Source organism: Carassius carassius, chromosome 31 (assembly GCF_963082965.1).
Source record: "Carassius carassius chromosome 31, fCarCar2.1, whole genome shotgun sequence".
NCBI classification, from domain to species: domain Eukaryota; kingdom Metazoa; phylum Chordata; class Actinopteri; order Cypriniformes; family Cyprinidae; genus Carassius; species Carassius carassius.
In genome coordinates, this window is record NC_081785.1 from 16506030 (window position 1) to 16532504 (window position 26475).

Sequence of the window (26475 nt, forward strand, 5' to 3'; positions counted from 1 at the left end):
TTTGTTTACTCTCATGTTGTTCCAAACCTGTATGACTTTATTTCTTCTAACGAATATAAAAGCAGAAATATTGAAAATTGTCACAATGGAAGAAAACAGTGAAATAGGTGAAATAGCCCTTTAAAAGTGTGTCATTTCTAGCACCTTTAAAAAAAAAAGTTTGTAGACAGTACATTGAACTCTTACGTGTCACATTGAAAAGCTGAGTTATGAAAATCCTAACAGTGAAAGTCAATGTAGCATGACTGCTTGCATGGCTGCTCAGCTAGATCAAGTGCATGGATTAGCTGTGTTTTTTTGCAACGTCAACAAGAACAAGCTGATATTATTAATTCTAATTCTATAATGTATAATATCTAATATTGTTATATATTATTATGTTATATAGTATTAAAATGATCAATCTTTATGAATGTATCACTGTATGATAGTTGGAAGTCAAGCACTTACAGCATGCTCTCTTTTTTGTAATCCTATGAATTATCCTATAAATCATATATAGATTCTATCAAATTATATTTGATAAATGCATGTTATTGTTGTGAATGATTTTGGACTTATATGTACGTCAAAATATAGGAGTAATTATCTGTAGCTACATCTGTTACATCACAACATTTTATGGAAATTAGTTTTCTCACTTAGTTTTTTCTTTTTTTTTCTATAATAGTTTTTGTTAATAGTTTTTGTAACCTTGCCACTAAACATTTCAGTCTAGTTGAGTTTGTCTCTCATCCTCTGTTGGGAACAAGAAGAGGAAGAGAGATACGTGAAACCCTGCTGAAATCCACCCTAACCTGAGCAGGCTGTTGTTCAGCCCTGCACGCTTTCATAAATGCAGGCATTAATTATGGATTTATTGCTGTCCTTGTCTGTGCGCAACTGTGTCACTCTGCAGACCTCAATTATTCATGAGCTGTAGGAGCGGGATAAAGGGGGGGTGCACTCATGCAGGACGGTGCAGTTTACAGATTATTTCTCTTTCAGCACCAAATCGTCCGGCTCGCTTTATTGCAGTATTTTAATGATTTGCTCCCCATTTCTCATTTAAAACTAAGACTAATAGCAGTCAGTGGTGACATTTCTGTAATGAGGATGTTGAGGGTGTATTTACACTGACTCTCTGTGATATAAGTTTGTATGAAACTGGGAATCTCAGCTTCACCCCTCAGTTAATTAAAGTAGAATGCTGAAGAGGCACTTTATTTAATGTAGTAAAGAGATATGTCGTCATGCATTGCGCACTTCTGCCCTGGAGAAATGATGTGACGTTTACTCTTTTAAGCACATCAAATAAAGAGTATTTTATAGAGATGGGCACTTTGATAGCAATTTAGATTTTGCTTGAATCTTTAATCAAGATTTATAACACTGAAAATAATCAGTTAGTTTTTTTAACCTTTTCTACACTATTTCTGACCATTTCTGTCCTAACGAGGTCCAAACCATGCTGTGTGATGCGACACAATTACAACCATTTACTATTTACCTATTAGATTTTACTGTGGAGCTACTAGCTACTACTGTTTCTACTGTAAAACTAATAAAAAAGAGAAATGTGTATGATGTAATATACTTGTGTGAATTAATAATGACAATATCTATGTACTTGTATAAATACATAATTTACATAATAAAACTATATAAAATTACATGTTATATTAATATCATAATTTCTCATAACCAAAATCACATATTGCTTAATTAGAAAATGATTACATTTTTTTTTTAAAGAAATTAGTACTTCTGTTTAGAAAACAATTTATTAAAAGCAACAATATAGTATACATTTACTCTGTTATAGAAGATTTCTTTTGAACTTGTCAAGGAATCCTGAAAAAGAATGCATTACAATTTCCAAAAAATATTAAGCTGTTTTCAGCATCAATAATAATGGGAAATGTTACTTCAGGAACTCGAGCTGCATCGGAAAACGCTATGGGAATGCCATAGCAGCATCTCGTTCCCCATGGTCACATACGTAACCTGGGATGTTTTTGAACTGTTTTGAAGATTATGATAGTGCAAGGAAGATCTTTAATGAGTTTATTAGCTGACTTCAGTGTAAGCCAGCAAGAGTGTGGGTAAATCGTATGTTTCTGTGTAGTAGTGCCCCATGTGTGCACCCCGTTGACTGCTGTAGTGATGTGCATAAATAGCTGGCGGTCTGCTGTACTGAGACACTACAGAAGGTCACTCTATTGATTCAGTCCCGCACTGCGGCCTTTGATTACCGGGCTTGACACACCACCGCAATCTATAATGCATTGTATATACTCTGTGCAGAAATCCATAATGACTCTCTATATTCCACCCTCATTCATAATGAAGGATAAACGGTGCCTACTTTCCCCAATCTGTCAGATGGTCCCCATCCGTCAGCCTCATTTTACATGCACAGTGAGTGGCACATTATTTCAGCTCTGTAAATGGTTCACTTTTAAGATACGACGTGGCTACTCGCGGGTGTGCTGTGTGTATTAACTTGAGATTGTGATACAAGTGCATTTTGACAGTTATTTCTCATTTAAGTCAATAAATGAATGTACAAGCATTGACAAGTTAAACTAGAATCACAGCAAGTGTGTGTGTGTGTGTGTGTGTGTGTGTGTGTGTGTGTGTGTGTGTGTGTGTGTGAACCAGTTTGCACTGAATTGAATGCGATGAGATGAAAGTTTTGTTGGATGTATACATATGGTCCATGTACATAGAATACTAGACCACTGTTTCCTCATAAAGTGCTATGTATACTTACATATTGCTTGCTTTTTCTGTAAATGATGTGAAACTGAATGCATTATGCAAACGTTTCAAACAGTTACATGCAACATTTTCACATGACCTCATTACATACTTTTCATTTTGCATGCACTAAAAAAAAAAAAAAAAAAGAAGAGGAAGAAGTATTTTATCTTGCCAGTCAGGAAAAGGAGTGAGGAAAATTGTGATAGATATTACTTCCAGTTTACATGTCATTCATTGCAGGAGATGTCTTTGGAAGTTCACATTTATGCATATGGAAGCTTTAATCCAAAATGTCTCACTTTGCATTTAAGGTGCACATTTACTTTTTTTTTTCTCTCTACTTTTTGAGCTACAGAAAAGCTCAAACTTGGAGAGATGGTTTTTGTTTGACTTGATGTAATCCATAATGTTCATTAATACAAACATAATATATATGACAACAACATACAGTAAATGTAAACATATACATACTTGAGTATTTATATACATATATTATCTTATTAACAAATGTAAGTTGTCATACCTCTAACTCTTACATTTTGTTTTAAACGATTTTTAAAAATGGGATAAATAATGAAAAAAGCCAACATTACAGTATATACATGTATGTTTTTTATATATTTTATTATATTTATGTACAAAAAATGACTCTTTAACACATGCCATTGTAACAAGTCAGAATTGTTTTGGTTTGCAATGGTGTTGTGCAATGACTCAAGGTGAAATTTTCTTCTCTGCTTCCTGTAAAGTGATACATTGATGAACATTCTTGTTATTCCCTTTCTTTACCTTCCCTACACATTTTTGTAACTGATTAATTCTAAGGAACCCATTATTTGCACTTTTACTTTGTGCTGACTTGACAACTAACTTTCACCACTCACTATAATCCTCAGTAACACTGTATTACTGGAGCGTTGTCAGAAACTAAACTCAATCCAGTTTTATATTCTGTGGAGGAAAAGGCAGAGCGAATAGATAATCTCAGACCTCACTTATGCCTTTATCTCTCACAGCTAGCGCAAGCATGTCCTATCATCTCACTGATCACACACGCTTCTGTGTTTTTACAGGAGCAGAATCCCTTGCAGTCCCTAGAGGAATAAGAACTTATCAGAGCCGTTGGTTCTCTGAAGTGTAGTCTCTTAAGCGAAGTCTCAAAGGATCTCAAAACCCTCCGCCCCTTTTCTGCGAGGGGCCACTGCCATGATATAACCTCCAAGTCTCTAAGTGCACACGCAAGTTTGACCCAGCGACCCCTGACGTCCCCCTTCTGCTCTAGAGGAGCCCTGAGGTGGAGCGCTACCACTGAGCTGAGTATGCCTCAAACTCCGGTGTTGTGAAAGGAGAGTGTGCGCTGGGCAGCTCTAGGCGCCATGCGTCCGTGGACGGGCTCGTGGCGCTGGATTATGCTGGTGCTGCTAGCCTGGGGCACGCTGCTTTTCTACATCGGGGGTCACCTCGTGAGGGACAGCGAGCATCCGGAACGGTCTAGCAGAGAGCTCTCCAAGATACTGGCCAAGCTGGAAAGGCTGAAACAGCAGAATGAAGATCTGAGACGCATGGCAGAGACTCTCAGGTTGGTAAAAGGTTGAGAAATGTTGTTATTTCTTTCAAATTATTCCATTTTCTTTAGGGTTTGTCTTTAAATGTGAGTTACTTGGTTTGCCAGGATAATTTGGGCATCTACTGGAATAGTTTGCCTGCAGGCCAACAGGTTTGAGAAGTCTAATATGTGATATGTTAGCTGGATTATAATCTTCCTCCACAAATCAGAAAAGGTTAGATTTATTGCTTGTTATCCAAATTTTTCTAACCATAAGCATTGTTAATTTAGCAATAGTCATATATTATTATAGTATTCATTTTAAATTAGCTTTTATTTTTATTTTTTATTTTTCATTTTCATTTGACTTATTTCTATTTAGCTTTACTTTTATTTACATTTTAGTTTTAATAATTTAAATATGTCATAATAATAGTTTAATCATTTAAGAATTAATATTACTTTAACATAACCTTGTGGTTTGTAGTTAGTTTGCAATAGTAGTTAGTATGTAGTTAGCTGCCAAAATAATGTTTCTAATTTCAGTTGCTTTTCATCTAATACTTTTATTTCATTTCAGCTTCATTTCAATTAATGAAAATAATTTTAAATATTTTTTATTTAAACAATAACAGCACTGACCACAAGCCATTTTTGTACAATGGCACTCAGTTCATCCTTTTTTTATCACTACAATTTACTCTAGAAAGGGGCAAGATTATGAATTATGATGTTAATGTTAATAATATACTAATATCTTGTTGCTTTTACATTTAGCAGATTAGAGTTGGATGATAATATAATTTACATGCTGCATTGATATAAACAATCAAGCAGTTGAGATTTGCGATGCTTTATATCGGATAAGGTGCTGTGCTTTTACTTGCTAACAGCTTACTAGTACTTTTTTAAGCACAGTAAAATCCTTCCAGAGTAGTTGCATACTGACAAATTAATCACCAATTTGTAGCAAATTCACCATATACAACAATCAATTTAAAGACATTTAGACAAACATTCACTGTTAGCAGTGTCCACTGTTTATTTCTATTGGAGTGTTTATACTTGCTGGGTTACGATTTTTCCTCGTCAGCCAGTAGCAGGCCTTGGTCAGGCTTGCATTAGTCACTTCCTGCCATGCATTGTGGCATTTGACGCACAATGGGCTAAATTTGAGCTGCTTTGCTAGTTAAATAATCATTATCCTCAGGGAAATCTTTTATAATTGACAGATGCAAACACACTTCATTATACTGTATATACTTATACTTTACCTGCCTGCTGTTTAAATCTGTGTGTGTGTGTGTGTGTGTGTGTGTGTGTGTGTGTGTGTGTGTGTGTGTGTGCGCAGTATGCAAGCTTGTGTGCACCATGTATTTCATTAAGCTGTGGTCTTGTCATCTATCTGCCTATGCATTATGTAAGCTCAGTTATTGGTGTCGTTGTAAATTATTAAAATCCCCCGGTGATTTATTCCACAAATGTGCCTCATAATCATCTGATATTTGACAGCACACATACACACTTCCTCACAATGTTACTGTATTTTTAATCAAATAAATGCAGACTTTTTACAAAAACGTAATATATATATATATATATATATATACAGTACAGACCAAAAGTTTGGACACAGCTTCTCATTCAAAGAGTTTTCTTTATTTTCATGACTATGAAAATTGTAGATTCACACTGAAGGCATCAAAACTATGAATTAACACATGTGGAATTATATATGGAATTATATACATAACAAAAAAGTGTGAAACAACTGAAAATATGTCATATTCTAGGTTCTTCAAAGTAGCCACCTTTTGCTTTGATTACTGCTTTGCACACTCTTGGCATTCTCTCGATGAGCTTCAAGAGGTAGTCACCTGAAATGGTCTTCCAACAGTCTTGAAGGAGTTCCCCGAGAGATGCTTAGCACTTGTTGGCCCTTTTGCCTTCAGTCTGCGGTCCAGCTCACCCCTAAACCATCTCGATTGGGTTCAGGTCCGGTGACTGTGGAGGCCAGGTCATCTGGCGCAGCACCCCATCACTCTCCTTCTTGGTCAAATAGCCCTTGATGCCTTCAGTGTGACTCTACAATTTTGAAAATAAAGAAAACTCTTTGAATGAGAAGGTGTGTCCAAACTTTTGTGGTCTGTACTGTGTATATATATACAGAACTAGTTACAAATGCTACAAAGTAACCAAAACTAAAACGTAGTACACAACACACTGAAAAGATTTGGACACATTAGCACCATAAAAAGGACTCTTCCTCAAAAGATTGTATGAAAATCAGCCTCCCATAAACAAATGGAGGAAACAGCATGTCCTACTTCCTGCACAGATGTAAACAAGCTCAGGAACAACAAATTTGTTTCATGTTTTTTTTGGCAGAACATAAACACAGACTTGTGATTATAGTATGATTTTCAAAAGCGTTTTCAAAAAGAGTCTGTTTGAATGCTTTGAAGTAATGCTTTTTTTTTCATTCGCAGTCAGTTTCAGTGAAGTATTACTGAGCTACATACTGATCATTTCATGCCCCAGACAATTATACATGATTAAAAAAAACTGCTGTGTGGGCAATGAAAACCAATGAAAAGTCCCTAGTAGCTAGCCTTTACCAACATCACAGACAGATTGATAGAAAGGAATATATTTATTTAAAGGAGTAGGATCAGTATTGGAAAGAAAGGGGGTTAGCGAGACACTTAACGAGAGCTTTCCAGAGAGCTTCTTTTTTTCCATGACTGCTTTTTTATCATTTGCAAAGTTTGTTTCTCATCAAACATAGTACATATTCATATAGTGTGCTCCTTCAGATGCACCTAATCACTCAGTTATTGAATCATTCACTTGGCAATATGGTACATTATAACTGTGGCTTCGTTTGAAACTATTTTTGTTGGTGGAGCAAAAATAGACAAAGTACCTAGCAATACTGTGTCTAAAATGTATGTTACTCAGTATTTACTTCTTGCTGAACTTTTTTTTTGAATGGATTTGTCAAGATTCTCACTCCTAATAACCACCCAGAAGTCATTAACAATCTATTTAAAGTTTTTTCTTTTATAAGAAATAATGTGTTTACAATAGCTCTGAACTGTCTGGTGTAGCAAACTCCCCATTTTGAATTCGGATGAAGGGTTTGCATAGAGATGTTTGACTCTAAACTAAAGTGTGTGTGTGTGTGTGTGTGTGTGTGTGTGTGTGTGTGTGTGTGTGTGTGTGTGTGCTCGCTACTCAAAGTAGGACAGATGGAGAAAGTGTTATTTGCAGTATATGAACATGTACAGTCCTAATGAACTGAAATAGTTGGTTCTCCTCCTATCGCTCCGACACAGTACAATATCAGTGCTGTCAGTTTTTCATTAAGAACTTCCTGTGGGAATTATCAGGCACTGATACACACACACAGACACACACCGTGATTCCCCATAAGAGCCCACTGATGCTTCATCTCTCTTATTTATTGACTCCTGTATAAATGAAAGAGCAGATAACTCACACAGAGAGGGTTGTTCAGCAGATATGTGGGTGAGTGCCAAAGATGGTGCTATGATTGATCCAGAACCAGCCTGATGGAAGAAAAGGTGTGTGACTCCAGCACTGACAGACACTTGTATATCTCACACACACAGAGTACAAAGTAGAAATGGGCCACCACACTGCGATGATGACAGTCCTCCATTCACATATACTAACTCTATGTCCAAATATGTCTGCTTTCCTGCTACATAGGATTTTGCAACGTGCTCAATTTGGACATTCAGATTACAGCAGAATAATTCATTGACATTATAGCTGAATTGACAGACAGAAATCTGAGTGTGCTGTGCTTCATTCATCACTACACTCTTTACAATACACAGCTGGCCTTCATGTGACCACACCTTAAGGCAAGTCAGTTTATTTGGCAGTCATTTTGGTAAGGCCCCCAGGCAGCACTTTTCCATGTAGTAGGCATACAAATACTATCTACTTGAATGCGAAAATCACCAAATTGTTAGTTTTGATTATATCAGTCTACAAAAATACCTGGTTATAATGGTATGATAAAATTAGCCTTTTTTTGCTCAAATCACACTATATATTTTTCAGGGTGTTCTAGCTTATGCACATGCATACTGAAAAAGTAAATAAAGAGTATATAAACAGCTTATACCGCTATCTGGAATGCTGAAATACGGGACTTCATTTCCTTCTTGGCAAGAAAGGATAAGGGTGGAGATAGACTTTGGCTGATAAATCTGATCTTTTTCATGATTAGAGCAGATATTTACATTTTTTATGATGATAAACGGACATTTCTAACAAAGACATGTGCCAGCGTGTGCAAGACCATCTGTGTTTGTCTGAATCTACATTTAAAGGGATAGTTCACCCAAAATGAAAGTCATCCTTTACATCATTTAGTAGCTTCTGTAGAATGAAAAAAGGTCTAGTGTTTCTCATAACATTTCTTGGGTGAAATAAAAATAGAAACAAGTCTGATGTATAAAGGAATAAAATGAAAATGGGTGGCATATCACAGATTGATAAGTAGTAGATTTTGATATATTTCATTTTAATCATGTCTCCAGCTTTTGTTGAAGAATTTTTGGCATTTTTGTTTAATTTGCTCTCCATTTAATCTCATTGCTGTCAAGGAAAAAAGGAGACTGTGAACTCTTGATTCAGTCAAAGTCATTTAGTCCCTGCTAGATGTGACTAATTACTCTCGGGTTTAGACTTGGCCTTTTATTTGACCTCTCTCTTTGGTGCAGCAGTAATTAATTCTGATATAGGTTTCCAAAACACAACTCAAATTGACAAATGTCCCAAAACAAACTATTCTACACCACTACTAGTCATTTGTAAAAGTAAAAAAAAACACTTATATCAGTTCCTACTCACATTTGTTTAACAAATATGCACTTTTAAGAACCACATCATTTGCATCATTTGCAAATACAGGCAGTAGATGACATCACACACACATACACACATACTTGGGACATTTACCAGGACATTTTACCTAAATTATAGTGATATTATTATTGTATTGTTGTATTATTGTATTGTACCAATAATTACCAATAATATTGCCTATTTTATTCTATTGAAATGCACACTAGACAGTATAGCATTGATTTTCTAATTTACTTACAGTATAGCAACGGTGTTAATTATATAAACTCTTTAACACTTAATTTAGATAGGGCTGAGTTCAAATATTCTGGCAGGAAGTTGGGACTCCTTAAAGTGCCCCAATTATGCCATGTTTAAGGTTGCTTATATTGTTAGTCTCCTAAATCAGGTTTACATACATGCAAGGTCAAAAAATGTTAGTTTTCTCAGAAAATAGATTTAATTTTACATAATTTCTAAATGATTCATAAACGACTCGTGCGAAGCAGTTCAAAGAATCAGTCTCTCTAAACCCCTCCTGGATGGGGATTCACGAGCACAACTGGAGCAGGACATTTCTCAGTGGTAAGTGTCAAATGTAGACAAGTTTTTGGTCATTATAAGATGTGATCAGACAAATTTACTTTCACAGCGTAGGACAGCGTCTTCTCGGAATGATGTTAATCACATAGAACTTTTACTGTGTTTGTGGGCAGGCAAGTTAGCGACCTGAAAAGTGGGCAGACATTATGCAAAAGTGTTACTTTGTGACATAGATCCGTAACATAATAAGATTCAAATTCCTGGCGACTCATTTCGGCAATTGCGAACTGACTTTTTTTTTATAGACAATAACTTTATCTATCGTGTACTGTCGGATTCACAACTTTGCAGATAGTTTATGTTCACATACAGCTACATGACACACAGCATAAATGGGAAATAGTCGAAAAGGCATAATAGGGGCACTTTAACAGATATTGTTTTCCTTTCATCAGGCCTTTAATTATTGATGTACAGTGACCTGTTGAGATTTCTAAAGGAAAACAAAGGCAGTAATTGTTTTTCCCCTGCAATCAAAGATCATTAGAACAGAAGAGATTTGACACAAGGAAAACTGACAGCTTCCTCCATAATTCATGACGGTCCAGCCTCTTCATTAAACTTTACTTGCCCTTATGAAAACTTAACACAGTTCTGGTCTAGTATCCATAGTTTAAGTAGACTATTTGTTATAATATGCAAAATCATTAATTTGGTTTATACAAAATAATTTGTTATGAAAATAATGTTAGTAAAAATAAATGATACTGTCATTGTTTTAAAAAAATGATGTTCAATTGCTCTCCTAATATATAACATTTTCAAAAGATGCAAAGTTATTCCAATTAATTTTTACAATTATAAGGATTGTGTTGTGTGGATAAGTATGTCATGGCACAGCGTTTTCTCTGTTTTTGTTCTCAGTTCAGTTTATAATATCAGGGCTAATGAAAAGTCATGAATTACAACTGAGAAGCAAACACTACTAGACTTTCAATTTGTTCCAAAAAAACAAACTTTGCTAGTAGACGCGTGACAAATGAAAACCCAATGTGTTTTAAAATCAGCTCAAAATGTCAAACATGTTTGATATCCTCCTAACGGATGGAATCAAAATCTGAAGCTAAAAAATCTGTGCAAAAGTCTGTGCTCATCAACACTGTTTGATTTTTCTATGTAATATGTCAACTTCAACTGCCCAAAATCTACAAACTAGCTTTGACTTTCAGCAACTAACCTCGACTCATCCAGACTACAAATTGGGGTTAAAAAATCTGGCCAAAAGTCATGTCTTGCAATTTAGTCTTTAGTAATGATCACAGTGACATTTGAAAGTAGGCCAACCAACTGAAGTTTTCTATGTTTATCTATCTATCTTTATTTATCTTTCACCACACCAAAAGTAGAAACACACAAATGGGTTTCAGCTACTTTAACACAATGGTGCCGTGGAACATCACCATGAACTTATTACAGGGACAGTCCCTCTGTAGTCATCTAGGGTTAAAGGAATAGTTCGCCTAAAAATTATATTCAAGCCATGATTTACTCACCCTCAAGCCATTCGAGATGCATATGTCAATCTTTTTTCAGACGAACAAATTTTCAGTTATTTTAGAAAATGTTTTAGATCTTTCAGTGGTTATAATGTGTAGCTATGGGGCTCACCTCTTTGAAGTTCCGAAATGTGCATGCATCCTTCTCAAAAGTAATCCATCCGGCTCCAGGGGGGTAAACGAAGGCCTCTTGATGGTAATCCGTGCGGTTTTGTCGTAAAAATATACATATTTTAAACTTTATAAACGAAAATATCTGGCTTCCGGCCACGGTCGACGCGCGTTCACGGGAGAAGGATGTCGACGTATGGCGTATCGTAGGAAGCGTCGTGACGTAGAACGAACGCGCCAGCGCAGCCAGAGAGCAGAGCAAAACAAAACTACACTCGGGATTTCCGTGAAAAGTTATATAAAAGAGTATTTAAAAGAAAATGTCGGAGGATTTTGATATTAGAGAAGAGGATATTCAGTTTTTGGCTCAGCCCTATCTGTTTGAACCGGAGTACAGTGATGAAGAACTCAGGAATATGGAGGCGGCTGCATCAGCAGTGGCACAACTAACAGCCTCAAATAGACAGAGAGTCCGGGAGACATGGTGGTGCTCATGCAGGAGATGTGAGGCCATGCCAACAGAGGTCGAGAGTGTTTGCTGCCATGAATGGAAAACTGGAATGCCAACTTTGGAAGCCATTGATGCCGCTATTGAGATGACTGAGTCCAATTGTGTTACAGAAGATGATGGCTTTCCGCCTTTGTTGAGCCAAAGTGTTCTTGAAGTTATCTTCCGTTTACCTCGCATAAACTGGAGACGTCGTCCAAGGCCTGAAGGAACCGGGGGCAGACTAACGGTGGAGTAAGTTTCGTTTTGTGCAAGTAATATGTTATTACAGGTGCGGCTGATCTATGTTATTCACAAATTGCATTTATTTTACAGTCAATTTCGTCTGGTAGCATACCGAGTTGTGCTTGAATGGATGCTGAAAGGAGAAAAACTAGGAAGAGGAAACCGTAAAGTTCTTCCCTCCTGTGTTGTTCAAGCCATAAGGGAAAAATACCCATCCCAGTCTGGATCCTATGTGGGTTTCAGAGAAGCAGATGATGCCTTTGCCATGATGTAGTGTACAAGTCTGCTACCTACTACATTATTTTTTTTGAATAAATACATATATTTCATATACTTTGTTTCCTGTGATGTTTAATTCAACAACTACATTGATTCAACCATGTTTATTTTGTGTTTAACTGGTAAACAAAATTTGTTTCAATTTTTGTAAATACAAATTTTTAAAAATTTTCTGTGTGGCTTTTGAAGTTCAGAAATAAATAATATTACACATACTTTTTTCAAAAAAGAAATGTTACTGATTTTAATTTCTAAACTGTTGCTATTATCACATCAATGCTTTTTCTTCAAGACAACAGTAATGTAACATGACATATAATTAAAAAAACAAGGAAATGTTAGATAAAAATAACTTTAAACTAAAAAAGATAATAAACAGTGCCCAATCATACTTTTATTAAATTCCCACTAAGGCACAAGAGTCTATGTAAAGCATTGTGTAGAGCCTTTACTTAGAAAATCTTGACTGGTGCTTTGAAATGGCATCTTCTTTGGCAGGTTTTGGCTTTCATGCAATGTTTGCTGGTAATGTGGGAACAGTGAGTTGAGATGACTCGTCTGGAACAACAATGTTTGGGTTTCTACGGTACTCCAGAACTACATTAACCAGTTCATCTCTAAATGTTTGTGTGGTTGGTCAAAAAGTTTCTTAGCTACCCACTCCTTGGAGTGCTTGGGAAACACAACATTGTAGCGTTGTACTCCTAGAAAGAAACAAGACATACATGTTACTGTACTATATATTATTAGACTAATGTTAAACTACTGACCCATAAAAAAAGCACTTTGCATTAAATTTCATAATTTGGAATTCACTATTGTTTTAAACTTTTGTTGTTGTAATGTTCTTTACTTACCAGAGGTGGTTGTGGCCTGTTTGCGATGTACATTTTCATTATGATCCATAATTGCAAGCTGTGTGCGTGCAAACATGGAAGAGTAATGAAAGTGCAAGTTCTTCGGACAGTACTTAAGTAGCATGGAGTGGAAAACTTCAAGCTTGCCTGTAAAATAAGGAAACATAATTAGTCTGGTGTTCTAAATAATCACTTTCCATATATACACACAATGTGATTTTGGTGTAACATACCTGTATGCTTAAATAGGGACATTTGCTGCAGGTCCTTCAAAATACCTTTGTCCAGAACTATTTTCTCCAGCGTATGGTATGCACGAGACTCTTTCATAATCCACCTCTTCCGTCTCTGTTGGTCAGGATTGAGGGCAGGATGGAGACATCTCTGTTCTAGGCCATCTTCGGTCCAACTATGTTCCCCAGAGATGTGATGAAGTATTGACTTCCATTTCCAGATTAAGTCCTACAAAACATAAGTTAAACAATTCATTATTTAATTTTAATTAAATCTACATCATCTTTGTAATGTTATATGGTGTACAAATTAAAACTTACTTCAGGGTCACCTCCACAACTAGAGCAGCAATACCACAAATGGTTGCAGATGCACTTGATCCAGGGCTGGAGATCTCTGTTGTCTTTGTATCTTGACAAGGACAGTAATTTCTTTAGCAACCCTGAGAAAACATTATTGATATGGTAATTACACAAAATATAATTGAATGTATATATACAAAGTACTTTTTTAATTACTAAAAGTAATCCTTGAGTAAAGGTTCACATTCAAAATAATTTTGGAAAATTAAAAACAGTGTAGTTCATTTACAGATTTAAATTTTATCTGACACAATTTCTTAACCTTCACCACATGCCAAATGTCAAACTCATGGTGAATTAATGGATAATCCTCCCGCATGATCTTTCTTATGGATGGTGATCTGTCAGTGGTCAACACATCTACTTTGATGCCTTTCTCCAAAATTTGATTTAGGCCTCTTTTAAACCCAATGGGCTCCATGGCCGCTGAGCTAGATGCTTCTGTCACCTAAAAAAATTTAAGACACAACAAATATATTCTTTATATTAAGTATAAACAGGTTTTGTCTTTCTTTATAGTGTTTTCATTTAGGGTGTAATAAGTATAATATTCTGTATGTTTGTACATTACTTACAAAGTATATTACCATTTGTGGTGTTTACTAATTAAAACTTTGCATAATTTTATACTGTATATATCAACATGTACACTCACCTGCACCAACTCAAAGTGTACAATTTTATCCGTTGTGTCATCCATAAGGCTGTATGTGTTATATTTTGCTGAAAAACCAGGGCTGTAGCAGGTAGGACATAAGATGAAACAATAAACGTTTTGTTTTTCATATTTCTTTTAATTATTGTAAGAAAGGTGTCTCATTTACCTGTCTGATCTCCCATCCCCAGATAAATGCACCTCATTCTGTAATGCATTTTGAAGCTGTAAATCGTTCAGAATCCCAGCTTGTTTTTCTTTGTAAGTAGCATCAACTGCAGGAAATGAGGTATGAAGACTGCATTGAATAGAAAGCGGTTTTCTTTGGCACCTGTAAGTTCAGCAGTGCAGCCCAATCAGCAGTGTTGACGTAAGTTGCACCACTGAATAGGACACTTGCAGAAACCAGAAGATTGTTTAAAGGCATTCCCCGAACATCTTCACATGAACTCCAACGGCCCTGATGTTTGTTCTCGCATTCCCACAGCACTTCGATACAGCTCCCATTGGATTTTTTCTCGGTTCCAGTAATTAGTGCTCCACAATCCTGACATCTTCTAAACATCTTCATCACATTTGATTCGTTTACGATCCATTTTCTTTCCTTCCACTTCTCATTTTCTCTATCGTCCTCTGTAGTTGTAGTTGACGTTGATGATGTTGAGCTGGCAGGAACAAAACTTGAGTCCTTGTCTGATGGACATTGCATTGAAAGCATGCTGATATCGAGATCACAATCTTCAGATTGTAGTTCAGTCTGTGATGTCTGATCCTATGTGACAGACAGTAAATTGTAATCACAATTTTTAATTATAAAAATAGTGTGTAAAATCACACATTATTATAATCTACACATAGATACATTTTTCTAGTAATAATTAGAATTTTTTATAGATATTTAGATATCACAACTGACATAACTATCATAACTTGAAAAAAATGTTTGCATGATAAAACACTTACTAAGTACTTACCGACTGATATAAACTTATGGGGGGTAAGGCTATGTATGTCCCAGATGTTGATGGACCTGTCCTTCTGTCAAATGATTCTGGACTTCTAAGTGTGAACTTGATTCCAGCCATAATTCCTTGATTCTCTTCTTTGCTTCTATGTTTAACTGGAGTTGACTGTGGAACACCCTCTAGTGCTGATATATCCAGGACAACTTTCTCCTGATCTTTTTCAGGTGATGTGCAAAGCAGATTTGGCTGAGCCTGTACAGCAGGATCCCTTGGTGTTTCCTAAAACAATTCATAATGCAATAGTACATGTTTACATACATGTAGAGGTTAAAGTGAAAGTAATTTAACTAAAAGTAATTATGTAAACCACTGTTTGACAACATAATCCAAACAACACGACAACTGGGCAAAACATTGCATGACAAAATGCATATGAGTACTTACTGACTGATAGAAACGTATTGGGGGGAAGGCAATGTATGTCCCAGATGTTGATGGACCTGTCCTTCTTGGAATTGATTCTGGACTTTTAAGCATCAATTTGAGTCCTGCCACAACTCCTTCATTCTCTTCTTTGCTGCTATGTTTGACTGGAGTTGACTGTGGAACACCTTCAAAAAATGCTGATGCACCCAGGACAACTGTCTCCTGATCCTTTTGTGTAACTGTGTAACAGAGACTTGACTGAGTAGTAACATCAGGATCCCCCTGTGCTTCCTACAACAATAGATTGTACATGATTACATTTTAAAAGAAAAATTAAATATTTATACAACAGAAAAGTGTGTCCATGACATTTTAACGTCATGTCTTATCTTAAAACGTTAACTAAAACTTAATTAGTATTCAGTAAAATTAGGAAATAAAATGTTTAATGTCCCTTAACTTACTTATTATGATGTAATGTACAGACAGACGATTGTAATCGTGAAATAAGTCCCTAATGTGTGATACAAGACTGTATGGACTTATATAACAACCTGCTGCATATACATTATCCCTTACATGTAGCATCACAATCAATACACAAAATAATACACCCTACAGTACAGAGTACTCAATACATACCGGATTTTGCGGGAAAAGCAGCACAGGTACAGGCACGGCTGACGATTTCAGAAGTGGTTTTGTTTTTCCAATCTTTGCCTCGTAATCGTCTGGACTGAAATGTTCACTGCACATCCGATATTGCAAGAGTTTTTCCTTTGGTGTATTTATATCCCAACCAATAGCGAGCAGCCATAACTGCAATCGCTCAGAATCATGTACTGGGAATCGGTGAAATGCTACTGGTGCATCTTCCTTTGACGCCCGCGCGCGTAACCTTACAGTTTTACATATGTTTAAGCATCCAGGGTAGATGCAGGCCCGAACCATTTTAAGCCTAATAAAAAACTTAAGTATAGCTAAATCAAATAACTCTTCACGGAAATCCCGAGTGGAGTTTTGTTTTGCTCTGCTCTCTGGCTGCGCTGGCGCGTTCGTTCTACGTCACGACGCTTCCTACGATACGCCATACGTCATACGCCGACATCCTTCTCCCGTGAACGCGCGTCGACCGTGGCCGGAAGCCAGATATTTTCGTTTATAAAGTTTAAAATATGTATATTTTTACGACAAAACCGCACGGATTACCATCAAGAGGCCTTCGCTTACCCCCCTGGAGCCGGATGGATTACTTTTGAGAAGGATGCATGCACATTTCGGAACTTCAAAGAGGTGAGCCCCATAGCTACACATTATAACCACTGAAAGATCTAAAACATTTTCTAAAATAACTGAAAATTTGTTCGTCTGAAAAAAGATTGACATATGCATCTCGAATGGCTTGAGGGTGAGTAAATCATGGCTTGAATATCATTTTTAGGCGAACTATTCCTTTAAGTGATTTGCTTAGTGGCACAATGACGATGGCTCTCAGCTCACTTATTGCCGGGTTTAAACCAGCAACCTTTCGGATACAAACCCTGGGCTTTCGCCACAACATCACACCACCTCATTATACTTGACATTCATTCAGTCACAGTGTAACAGCAGTCATGTACTGGCATCATCCAGCACATCTATATTTGTCGCGCACACACCTACACACCAAGTATCACACAAAACGGTGTCCAATTCGTCAATGATGACTGAAGAGGATGACTGTCTGAGTGTTTGCTAGCTCACTAGCAGCTCTAGTCATTCTGAAATGTTCTCATAGGAGGTCAAAACCATAGTCCACAGCAAGCTGTTGCTGCTTTCACCCAAGTCTGACCGTTTTCTGCATCTTCCACTTTCGGTTTTCACACTTATTTTCATCCTGTCTGCTTTTGTGTAAGTGTGTGTGTCCTACTTCAGTACAAGTGTCTCTGTGGGCTGCTACAACATCTCGCAAGGTTTCAGCGTCAGCAGAAGCCCAAGGACTTGTGGGATTTCCATCACACCTCTCTGACAGCCATTCCCAAACCCTGGTGTGTTTCTAAATGCTTGTCTCTGCCTCTGCTGTGAGTGATGTGGCATCATTAGCTGGTGATTGCTGGTTATGTAATGCCACATGATAAAGCTCAGGTTTCCGAGGACAGGTGATGTGTGAGGAGAACAAAAAGAGAAATACAGGGAAGGGAGTTCAAGTGAAAAGTGTAGCTTCTATTGTTACTGGCTTCGAGAGAACACCATTTACCGTTTCTCAGTTTGTAGACCGTTTGGGAGTTTTGTGTTTTTAGAGTGCGTGTCAGGACTGTGTTTGATGTGGCAGTCTAAAAGACAGCATGAAATTGCACCCCCAGCTGTAACTGTTACTGTAAATGTTGTGTGTGACCCATTTATTAGTCAAATTGCATATTTAGTGGCATATAATTTAGAGTGAGAAAAAGTCTTATCATCAGGATTTGTTTTAACAGTGAAAAGTAGACCGGGTACTTATTACATCGACAAAAATATTGTTTTAGAAAGGGATTCAAGGTTTTGCACAGTAAAAAAGAGAAATTAGTGCAGAGCTCTGATGGCGCAGTCCGATAGGTCTAACTCAGTCTGACGTAATGACATCATTATCACATGGCACAGCTGATTGGTTCTCTCCTGTATTTCTAGCCAATGAGCTCGCTGCTCAACATTCAAATATATGACTAGAGCTTGCCGTAGCAGTGCAGCTTGCTTCAGAATCCCTCCACCTTCCCCAGCTCCACCTGTATAGATCTGCTATGTGGTGATTCATGTATGCTATATGGGGGTTATTTCATGTGTTATATTTGCAGCAGCTCTGCCACAGCAGCAGCGTAGTAGATCTATTCTGCCAAGACCAAATACATTAACATTGTCATGTATATTACCATGCCAATCCCTCCGAGAGATGTCATGACAGAAATATTTTATGCCGCAATAATGCTTTTAATTGCTCAAAAATACACTTTCTAATGAAGGCTGTTCTTTTGAAATTTCTATTCACATATATATATATCACACATATATATATATATATGGAAAATCAGGGCTGTGTTCCATTTCGCTTTAAACATACATCCTGCGAAATTCCCTAAACACTTCCTCCTGAGGGAATCCCTGCTGTTGTTTTGTAAATGCGTTCCACTTTGCACATGGGATCCGCTATAGTGGACACTCACACTATATAAGCAGTGATGCACATCCAAGTCTATGAGGTGGAGGGAAGTTAGCATGGAAAGGGTATGAATACTTTGAAGTGGAATGCTACCCGGAAGTTTAATAAAAATATCTTAATCAGTATTTGTGCTGTTTTCAGTTAGAATATCAAAACATCTGCATACTAAGATCTACTTCCACGTGAAGCTATTTATTTTTAAAGCTTGTTTTTCTTTAGTTTTTTTATTTAAGCATAAATATAACTAACATAAGCAAAATGTGTTTTGTTTAACCCTTAATCGGTCCTTGGGGTCCAGCTGACCCCGCTGAGAGATTCCTTCATTTTTAAAAAGTGTTCCCTTCATCTCAGGGGCATGAGACTCTGTGACTTTTCCTAAATGATCTATCTAAACACACACACAAAATCTGGACTCGATTTGGTTGTTCTAAAGGTGTGTAAAAAAAAATACCGTTTAAGGTAAGGTAAGGTTTTTGTTTCATTTGTCAAAAAAAAGAGAGATGTAAACCCAGAATAAATCTAAAATGTTTTACATTTTTATATTTTTATATTTAACACATACACAGGTGTGACATAGGTGTCCAGGGATTTTGTTTAGATTTTGGCAAATAAAATGCACAGAACATAAATGCATAACAATGTGAAGAAGTAGACATTAGACAGTAGAAAGAGAGATTTTTGCAAATTTATGTAACATAATTTACATTTACATAAATTCTAACCTTTGACAAAATATAGATTTTTAATATATTTTAGAATGTTTAAATATATCACAAAGTTGCGAGGAGAAGTTAAAACATGAAGAAAAATTGACTTGAAACTGAACTGAAAATCAATGAGTCCCTTTGGAGCTCTGCTGGATATATGTGGTCATTGCACTTTCTTTCTTTAACTGTAATTCCTAAAGTTTTTCTTCTAACCTGCAGATGGCAATATTCTATCTCTAGCACATGGTCCAAGATCTAGAAACCTTTTATATTTAATTTAGGTCATCATTTAAGACAATTTATTGCATAGTTGAACAATTGTGAAGTAAATAGGTAAAAAAAACTATCAAATATCCACAAAAACACAGCATAAATGTATAGTTGAGAAGTAAATAAAAAATGATACGTAGTTTGTCATAAAAAAAGAAGTATATTTCCTTATGCAATTAGCCTTTCGCCGAGCCCCGCCCCCCTTAGTTACTGTTGCTACTTCCGACAAACAAATGGTCAAACACGACCAGCGCGACAGATTGCCATGACGAGAAGAGGTATACCCGTGCGTGTCAGTGACCTTTTTTGTAGTAATACCTCCGCGATATCCTCCAGATCGAGGCAAAAGGGGTTACAGTATGCCGTGGAGGGAAAAAAGCAAAATCTGAGAAACCCCATGACCTGTACCTCAAATGCAACCAGCACAGCCTTGTGTACCAGTCATGCTCTTGCACTGCCGGGAAAGTTCTGTTTTAATATGTTATGGTCTATTATTGTCTATTGCGAGTAGCTATTTTTATTATTATCTTGGTGAGTAAAGGTTTTAATAATGATAACTAAATACTAAATACTAGAGTCTTTATCTTAATTAATTTTATTGCCAAATACCCATCTTAATTTAGAATTTATCTTAATTAAAATTTTTAAGAAAGACTCGTTTTTATTGGTGCGTTGACCTATTTATAGGCTAAATTAGTCTATACCTAGGGCTATTTAGAGTTCTGAGATGTTACTTATTTTATTTCTTTGTTCAAACTTCCAAGTGGCCAATTACGTTAGTCATGTATAAATTATGCTAAAACATGTATAAATGACTCATTCTTGACAAAAGGCAAAAGAGTTGTCTGCGTGCGTACATTTGAATAATGTCGGGCTGTAAACGGGTTCAGGCTTTTAAAAAGCTGTCAATCAAAATGTACTTGTCGGGTTCGGGCCGAAATCTGTCGGGCTCGGGTCCTGTCGGGCCTAACTTTTAAGGCCCGATTACAGCTCTATTCTAGTGTCCGATTTACAAACGCCGTGGGCGCACCGCTTCACCATCTTGCTTGGAACAAAGTTTGTCGGAACTGCCTCACATAGTAACGGTTGCTATGATGTGTGATTGGACAATGGCCGTTTTGGGGGAGGGGCCGGCGAAAGGCTAATTGCTCTGTAAAAGTTTGGGGTCTATCAGACCCCAAGGACCAGAAATGTAAACCCTACTTGAGGACTGATTAAGGGTTAAGGACGTTAAAATTTATTTAAAGCAAAACAAAAATAATGATTAGCAATTTATTGCATGTTTTTGCAGTTTTTGTATCTGCTCAGACATTTGAATGTAACTCTTTCAGAACTGAGGTTTGTCAGCTCCACAGTAACATCTGCGTTTGTGTACTTGAGTAGAGCATGTTTCTGACCTGAATAAGAAAGCAATTTGAGTTCATTTAACAAAGTTGTCTCTAACGCAGTATGTCTCCTGACAAACCGCATAAACATGAATTAAACTCAAGGCCTTTGTCTTTCTCACAAACACAACACTTCTTTGCCCACAGACTCTCGTTCTCTCTCACAAACAAACCCCACCTCGCTCATTTCCTTTCTCACTCTCTTCTCATTTCATCCTTGACCAGCCAAGAATGACAAATGTTTGACATTGCACTTTTTTCTCCAATTCCAGCATCCCTCCTCATTCTGTTTCGTCCATCTATCTTTTTTCTTTTTGTCTGTCTTTCATTCTTCTCCTTCTGTTGACAGTCATCCATATGACCATTTGATTCCAGGTGTAATGGGAAAGCATTGTTTACCATTTCAAAACCCTACCTACAAATGCATTTCCGTCCCTCTCTCCTCAGATAAGACTTCTGCTGCCCTATCCTCATTTTTCCTCCCTCACCGTCTCTCTATCTCTGTCTCTCTCTCTTTCAGGTGAGCCAGTTTTTTCACAATGCTTTCTATTCACGTCAAACACATTTCAAATACAGCTCAGATTTCCACTACAAACCCACTGCAAGGACACAGAGCTGTGCATGAGAAAAAGGGGAGAACTGAGCTCTGCGATGCTGTGCCACCCCCCATCCACTAGTGTGTGTGATACACAATCTTAAACATTTCTAAATGTTATTTCTTTTTTATGGGATGATTATAGTCTCATTATGATTAATAAATGCACACACAATTATCCATGTACTAGATAGTTTTTGTGAATGTATTTTACTAACCACAAACAAATGCCATTTAATTTGAATCTGTGGAATTCGGGATTGAATGAGTGTGCAGCAATTTGTACAAATACAGCCACGTTTGTGAATAAACATGTTCTGTTATCCATTAATAAATCAAAAATCGCTCATTCAGAAATGAATCCGTGCATTTGTGGATCAGAAGACACGCGTGCATTAATTGACATCTTGTTCGAATCGATCGTGTTCGGTTCATTTGGATTTTGAGACTTCCTTTTCGCAGTTTACAGCATTCCACCCACACACACACACACACACAACTAACGAACATGCAGTGCTATTCATTAACGTGAACACGATTCGTAAATGCGTGTCACTATACAATGAAACAAATGCTTTTCAACCGGTGTATGTAGAATTAAGAATTACATACATGGGCATCAATTTGTACAAATAAAGTCATGTTTGTGAGTATACATGTTCTGCTTTGTATTAACGTGTGACCATTTCCGCGTGCAAAAAGGAATCCGTGGATTTCTGGACCAGGCGACACGCCTGCATTTATTGATTCCTTGTTCGAGTCGATCCTGTTCGGTTCATTTGCATTTTGAGACTTGCATTCCGCAGTTTTCAGCACTGACGATCCACACGCAACCGAAAGGCAAGGCAAGCAGCTACCACTAGATGGCAGTCGCAGAATTACCGAGCTGGGCTGCCCTAGTTTGACAACCGGTGGGTGACAATGGACATTGTTCGCATTCTCCAGAAAAAACTTTAAAACATGGATAATACCATTTTAAACCAACAAGCTAGTTGGGTAAGTAACAAATTTTAACTAAATAACTGGATGACAAATCTAACCAGAACATGACTAGAATGCTGGGTTTCCCGTTAGTCAAGTAACGTTAGTAGCCTACGCAAATTCCGTCATCACCAGCATCGTAGTTTAATCTTAATGAAGTTAATGTTTACTCCGTTCTATAAATTTTAACATGTACCGTATGTAAAACGTGGTTTATTTTAATCATTCATAATTTTTCCATGTTTCTTTATTCCATTTCTCTTAATTCCATGTCTCTTTAGGAATTACTACATGACCACATTCTGGAGAGATTACTTGCACGGGTTACACATGCTCTTCAGCAACCTCAGATTGACATTGATTATTTGGATTTTGTATGTAGGCAGGAAGTAGTATTTCTTGATGCTGTGGCACAGCATGTTCATCTGTCTCAGGATGTGACAGAAAGATTAACTGAACTCCATAACGCAATCCAGATTCACAGACGCACTCAAATTTCACAATCAGTTGTTCAGGTGGAAAGACAAAGTTCAAGTGGGCGTCCAAGGATTGTAGTGCCTACAGATCACATTGCCTATCTTCTGGAGATTGGACTCCCTGTTAAAACTATTTCAAATTTGCTGGGTGTTTCCCGGGCTACACTCTTTAGGAGGATGGCCGAAAACAATCTATCAGTTAGGGGATTGTACAGTACCTGCACTGATGCAGAACTTGATGGACTTGTTTCCCAAGTCAAAGAAAGAATACCACATGCAGGCTACAGATTGATTAAAGGGACACTTAAGGCGCAAGGTCATCATCTGCAGTGGAGCAGAGTAAAAGCATCAATGCACCGGGTGGATAGTCTTGGGATTCTCTCAAGAATGAATCAGTTGGGATGTGTAATCAGAAGAACATACTCAGTGCCATGCCCAAAGTACTTAGTACATATAGACACAAACCATAAACTCATCAGGTAACTTGAGAATGTATTAAACAATAAATGTACTATGCTCTACAATAGACTGTTTTAATATTTCCAACATTATTCAAGAGTTTACAGTTCAAAAGCATTGCATTTTTCTACAGGTACAATTTAGTGATCTTTGCTGGGATCGATGGTTTTTCACGCAAGGTGAGCACACATTTTTATCCAAAAGTACAGTATATACTGGATATGTGTGTTAAAATGCTTGTCTTTTGTATAGATAATGTACCTGGGAGCTGCAGACAACAACCGATCTGACACAACCCTAGCTTTCTTCAGTCAGGCTGTTGAGGAATTTGGATACCCACTGAAGTAAAACTATAATTTTTTTATAATTTTTTATTGCGTACTGTAAAAAAATATGTAAAAAAATAAAATAACTTCCTATAGACTAGCAAGTTAAAAACAATCTACATTTAATACATTTGACATTAATTACATTTTATAAATATTAATTTGATGATATATTAACAAAAAATGTATGTATGTTAACTTCATTAACTTCATTATGTATGTTATATTCTTGTTTAGAGTGCGAGCTGATCAGGGAGGAGAGAATGTTGGCGTGGCTCGTCTGATGTTTTCTGTACGTGGGACAGACAGTAATTGCTTTATAGCAGGCAAAAGTGTCCACAATCAGAGGCAAGACAGATTAATCTAAGATTGTTTAAATGTCTTTTACTACTTAAAATACTTGTAATGTAATTCTTTTTTGAAATAAGTAGAGAGACTCTGGCGTGATCTCTGGATGGGAGTCACCAGCGTGTTCTACCAAATCTTGCACACACTAGAGGAGCAGGACATGCTGGATTTGAGCAGCACTCTTCACCTGTTTTGCTGCCATTATGTATTTTTGCCCCGACTGCAAACAAACCTCAATGTGTTCCGTGAGGGTTGGGACAACCACCCATTGAGAACGGAGCAAAACCTCTCACCAAACCAACTGTGGGTGGTTGGTCAGATGGAAAATCCCATTGACAACCCAGAGGTACTGAAGCAGTTATACAAAGAAAAATTCATTTTACAGGGATAGGTTACACAGAAATTTAAATGTAGTAATTTACTCACCCTCAAGTTGTTCCAAACCTGTACGAGTTTTTCTTTTGTTGAACAAAAAAGAAGATATTTTAAATAATTTTTGTAACCACACAGTTGATGGCACCCTTTGACTTTCATAATAGGAAGGAAATACTATACTAAGAAACTCATACAGGTTTGGAACAACTTGAGGGTAAGTAAATGACAATTTTCATTTTTGGTTGAACTATGCCTTTAATCCAAATATTACAGACCAAGTTGATTTTCAAGATGATTGTAACACTAATTGAATTAACCAATATTAGTCTTTAGTAATAAAACAGTGAATCTTTCCCTGTTGTTTTATTTCAGGAGATGAACATTCCTTATATTGACTGGGAGGAAAGTGGGTACATTGTGGATCAACACACTGTGGTGAATGTTCCACGGTTCGACAGCCCTCTAACTCCTGAGCAAGTGGAGATGCTGAGAGAACATATTAATCCTCTACAACCCTCTGAGTCCAATGGCATGGACATTTATTTGAATACAGTTCAATATGTTGAGAATTTGCTAGCTGAAAATTAGATAGTGTTGCATGTTTTTAAAAGAAATGCTTTTAAGGTGATTTTTCTAAACATTATATTTTTTCAACCATAAGATGTAATTTAATCAATTCAAATAAACAACATTGAGTTTTTGGATACGATTTTTATTGACCATATCACATTGAACATTAAGTCTATCTCAATAAACTACAAAATGTAAAACACAAAAATGGGTGAACGGCCCAAATTAAAGGTTATTATATTATTTTAACATTGCCATATTTAATAGACAAGCAACAGTAACAAAGACAAATTTTAGAAATTCATAAACATCTACACAAGGCCAAAACCACTGTCCACAGACTGCAGACATACCATCATGTCAGCTGTGAGAGCTGAGAGGGAGGTATAGTGATCTGGCAGGCGAATGCGCTCTTGACAAGTGTATGCCTTTGGTAATTGGTTTGGTCCACTGGACTGAACAACTTCCAGCGTGAGGGTGCGTCGCACTACTTCCCATCCAACCCAGAATTTGAGAAGTTTCCTCAGGTTGCTGGGTGATGCTAAGACAAAAAAGAGATACAAATAAGTTATTGTTTAATGGTCACATATAACAGGAAAAAAATAATATTTTATTTATTAGACAAAAATTTACCATGTTCAACAAAGGTTCTCAAAAGGCCTGTAACGAGATTAAGTTTCTCAGGCTGTATGTCGTCAGCATCGCTGTCGTCGCTGTCTTCTGTATGATGTGGTTGGGGCCACTGGATGGCTTGCAGGATCATCTGTAATTCCAAAAAATATGAATTCAGTGTTCAAGTCATGCTACCAAAGTCCAAAACAAATATTATTTTCAAGTGAATTTATAATTCTGCACATTTTGACAATTTACCTCAGGTGTGATTTCAGCTTCACTTTCTCTTGGGAACAGCAGGGG

General features: G+C 36.9%; 1 protein-coding gene across 5 annotated transcripts in view; it reads left to right on the top strand.

Moving 5' to 3' along the window:
• Window positions 1-26475, top strand: part of LOC132111667 (alpha-(1,6)-fucosyltransferase-like) — a 99609-nt gene that overhangs the window by 50151 nt on the left and 22983 nt on the right. For all 5 annotated transcript variants that reach the window (XM_059519186.1, XM_059519185.1, XM_059519182.1 and 2 more), the window contains exon 2: window positions 3819-4324. In XM_059519186.1, coding sequence (XP_059375169.1) covers window positions 4122-4324 — 203 coding nt within the window. In that variant the 5' untranslated portion in view covers window positions 3819-4121. The remainder of the gene's footprint in view (window positions 1-3818; window positions 4325-26475) is intronic.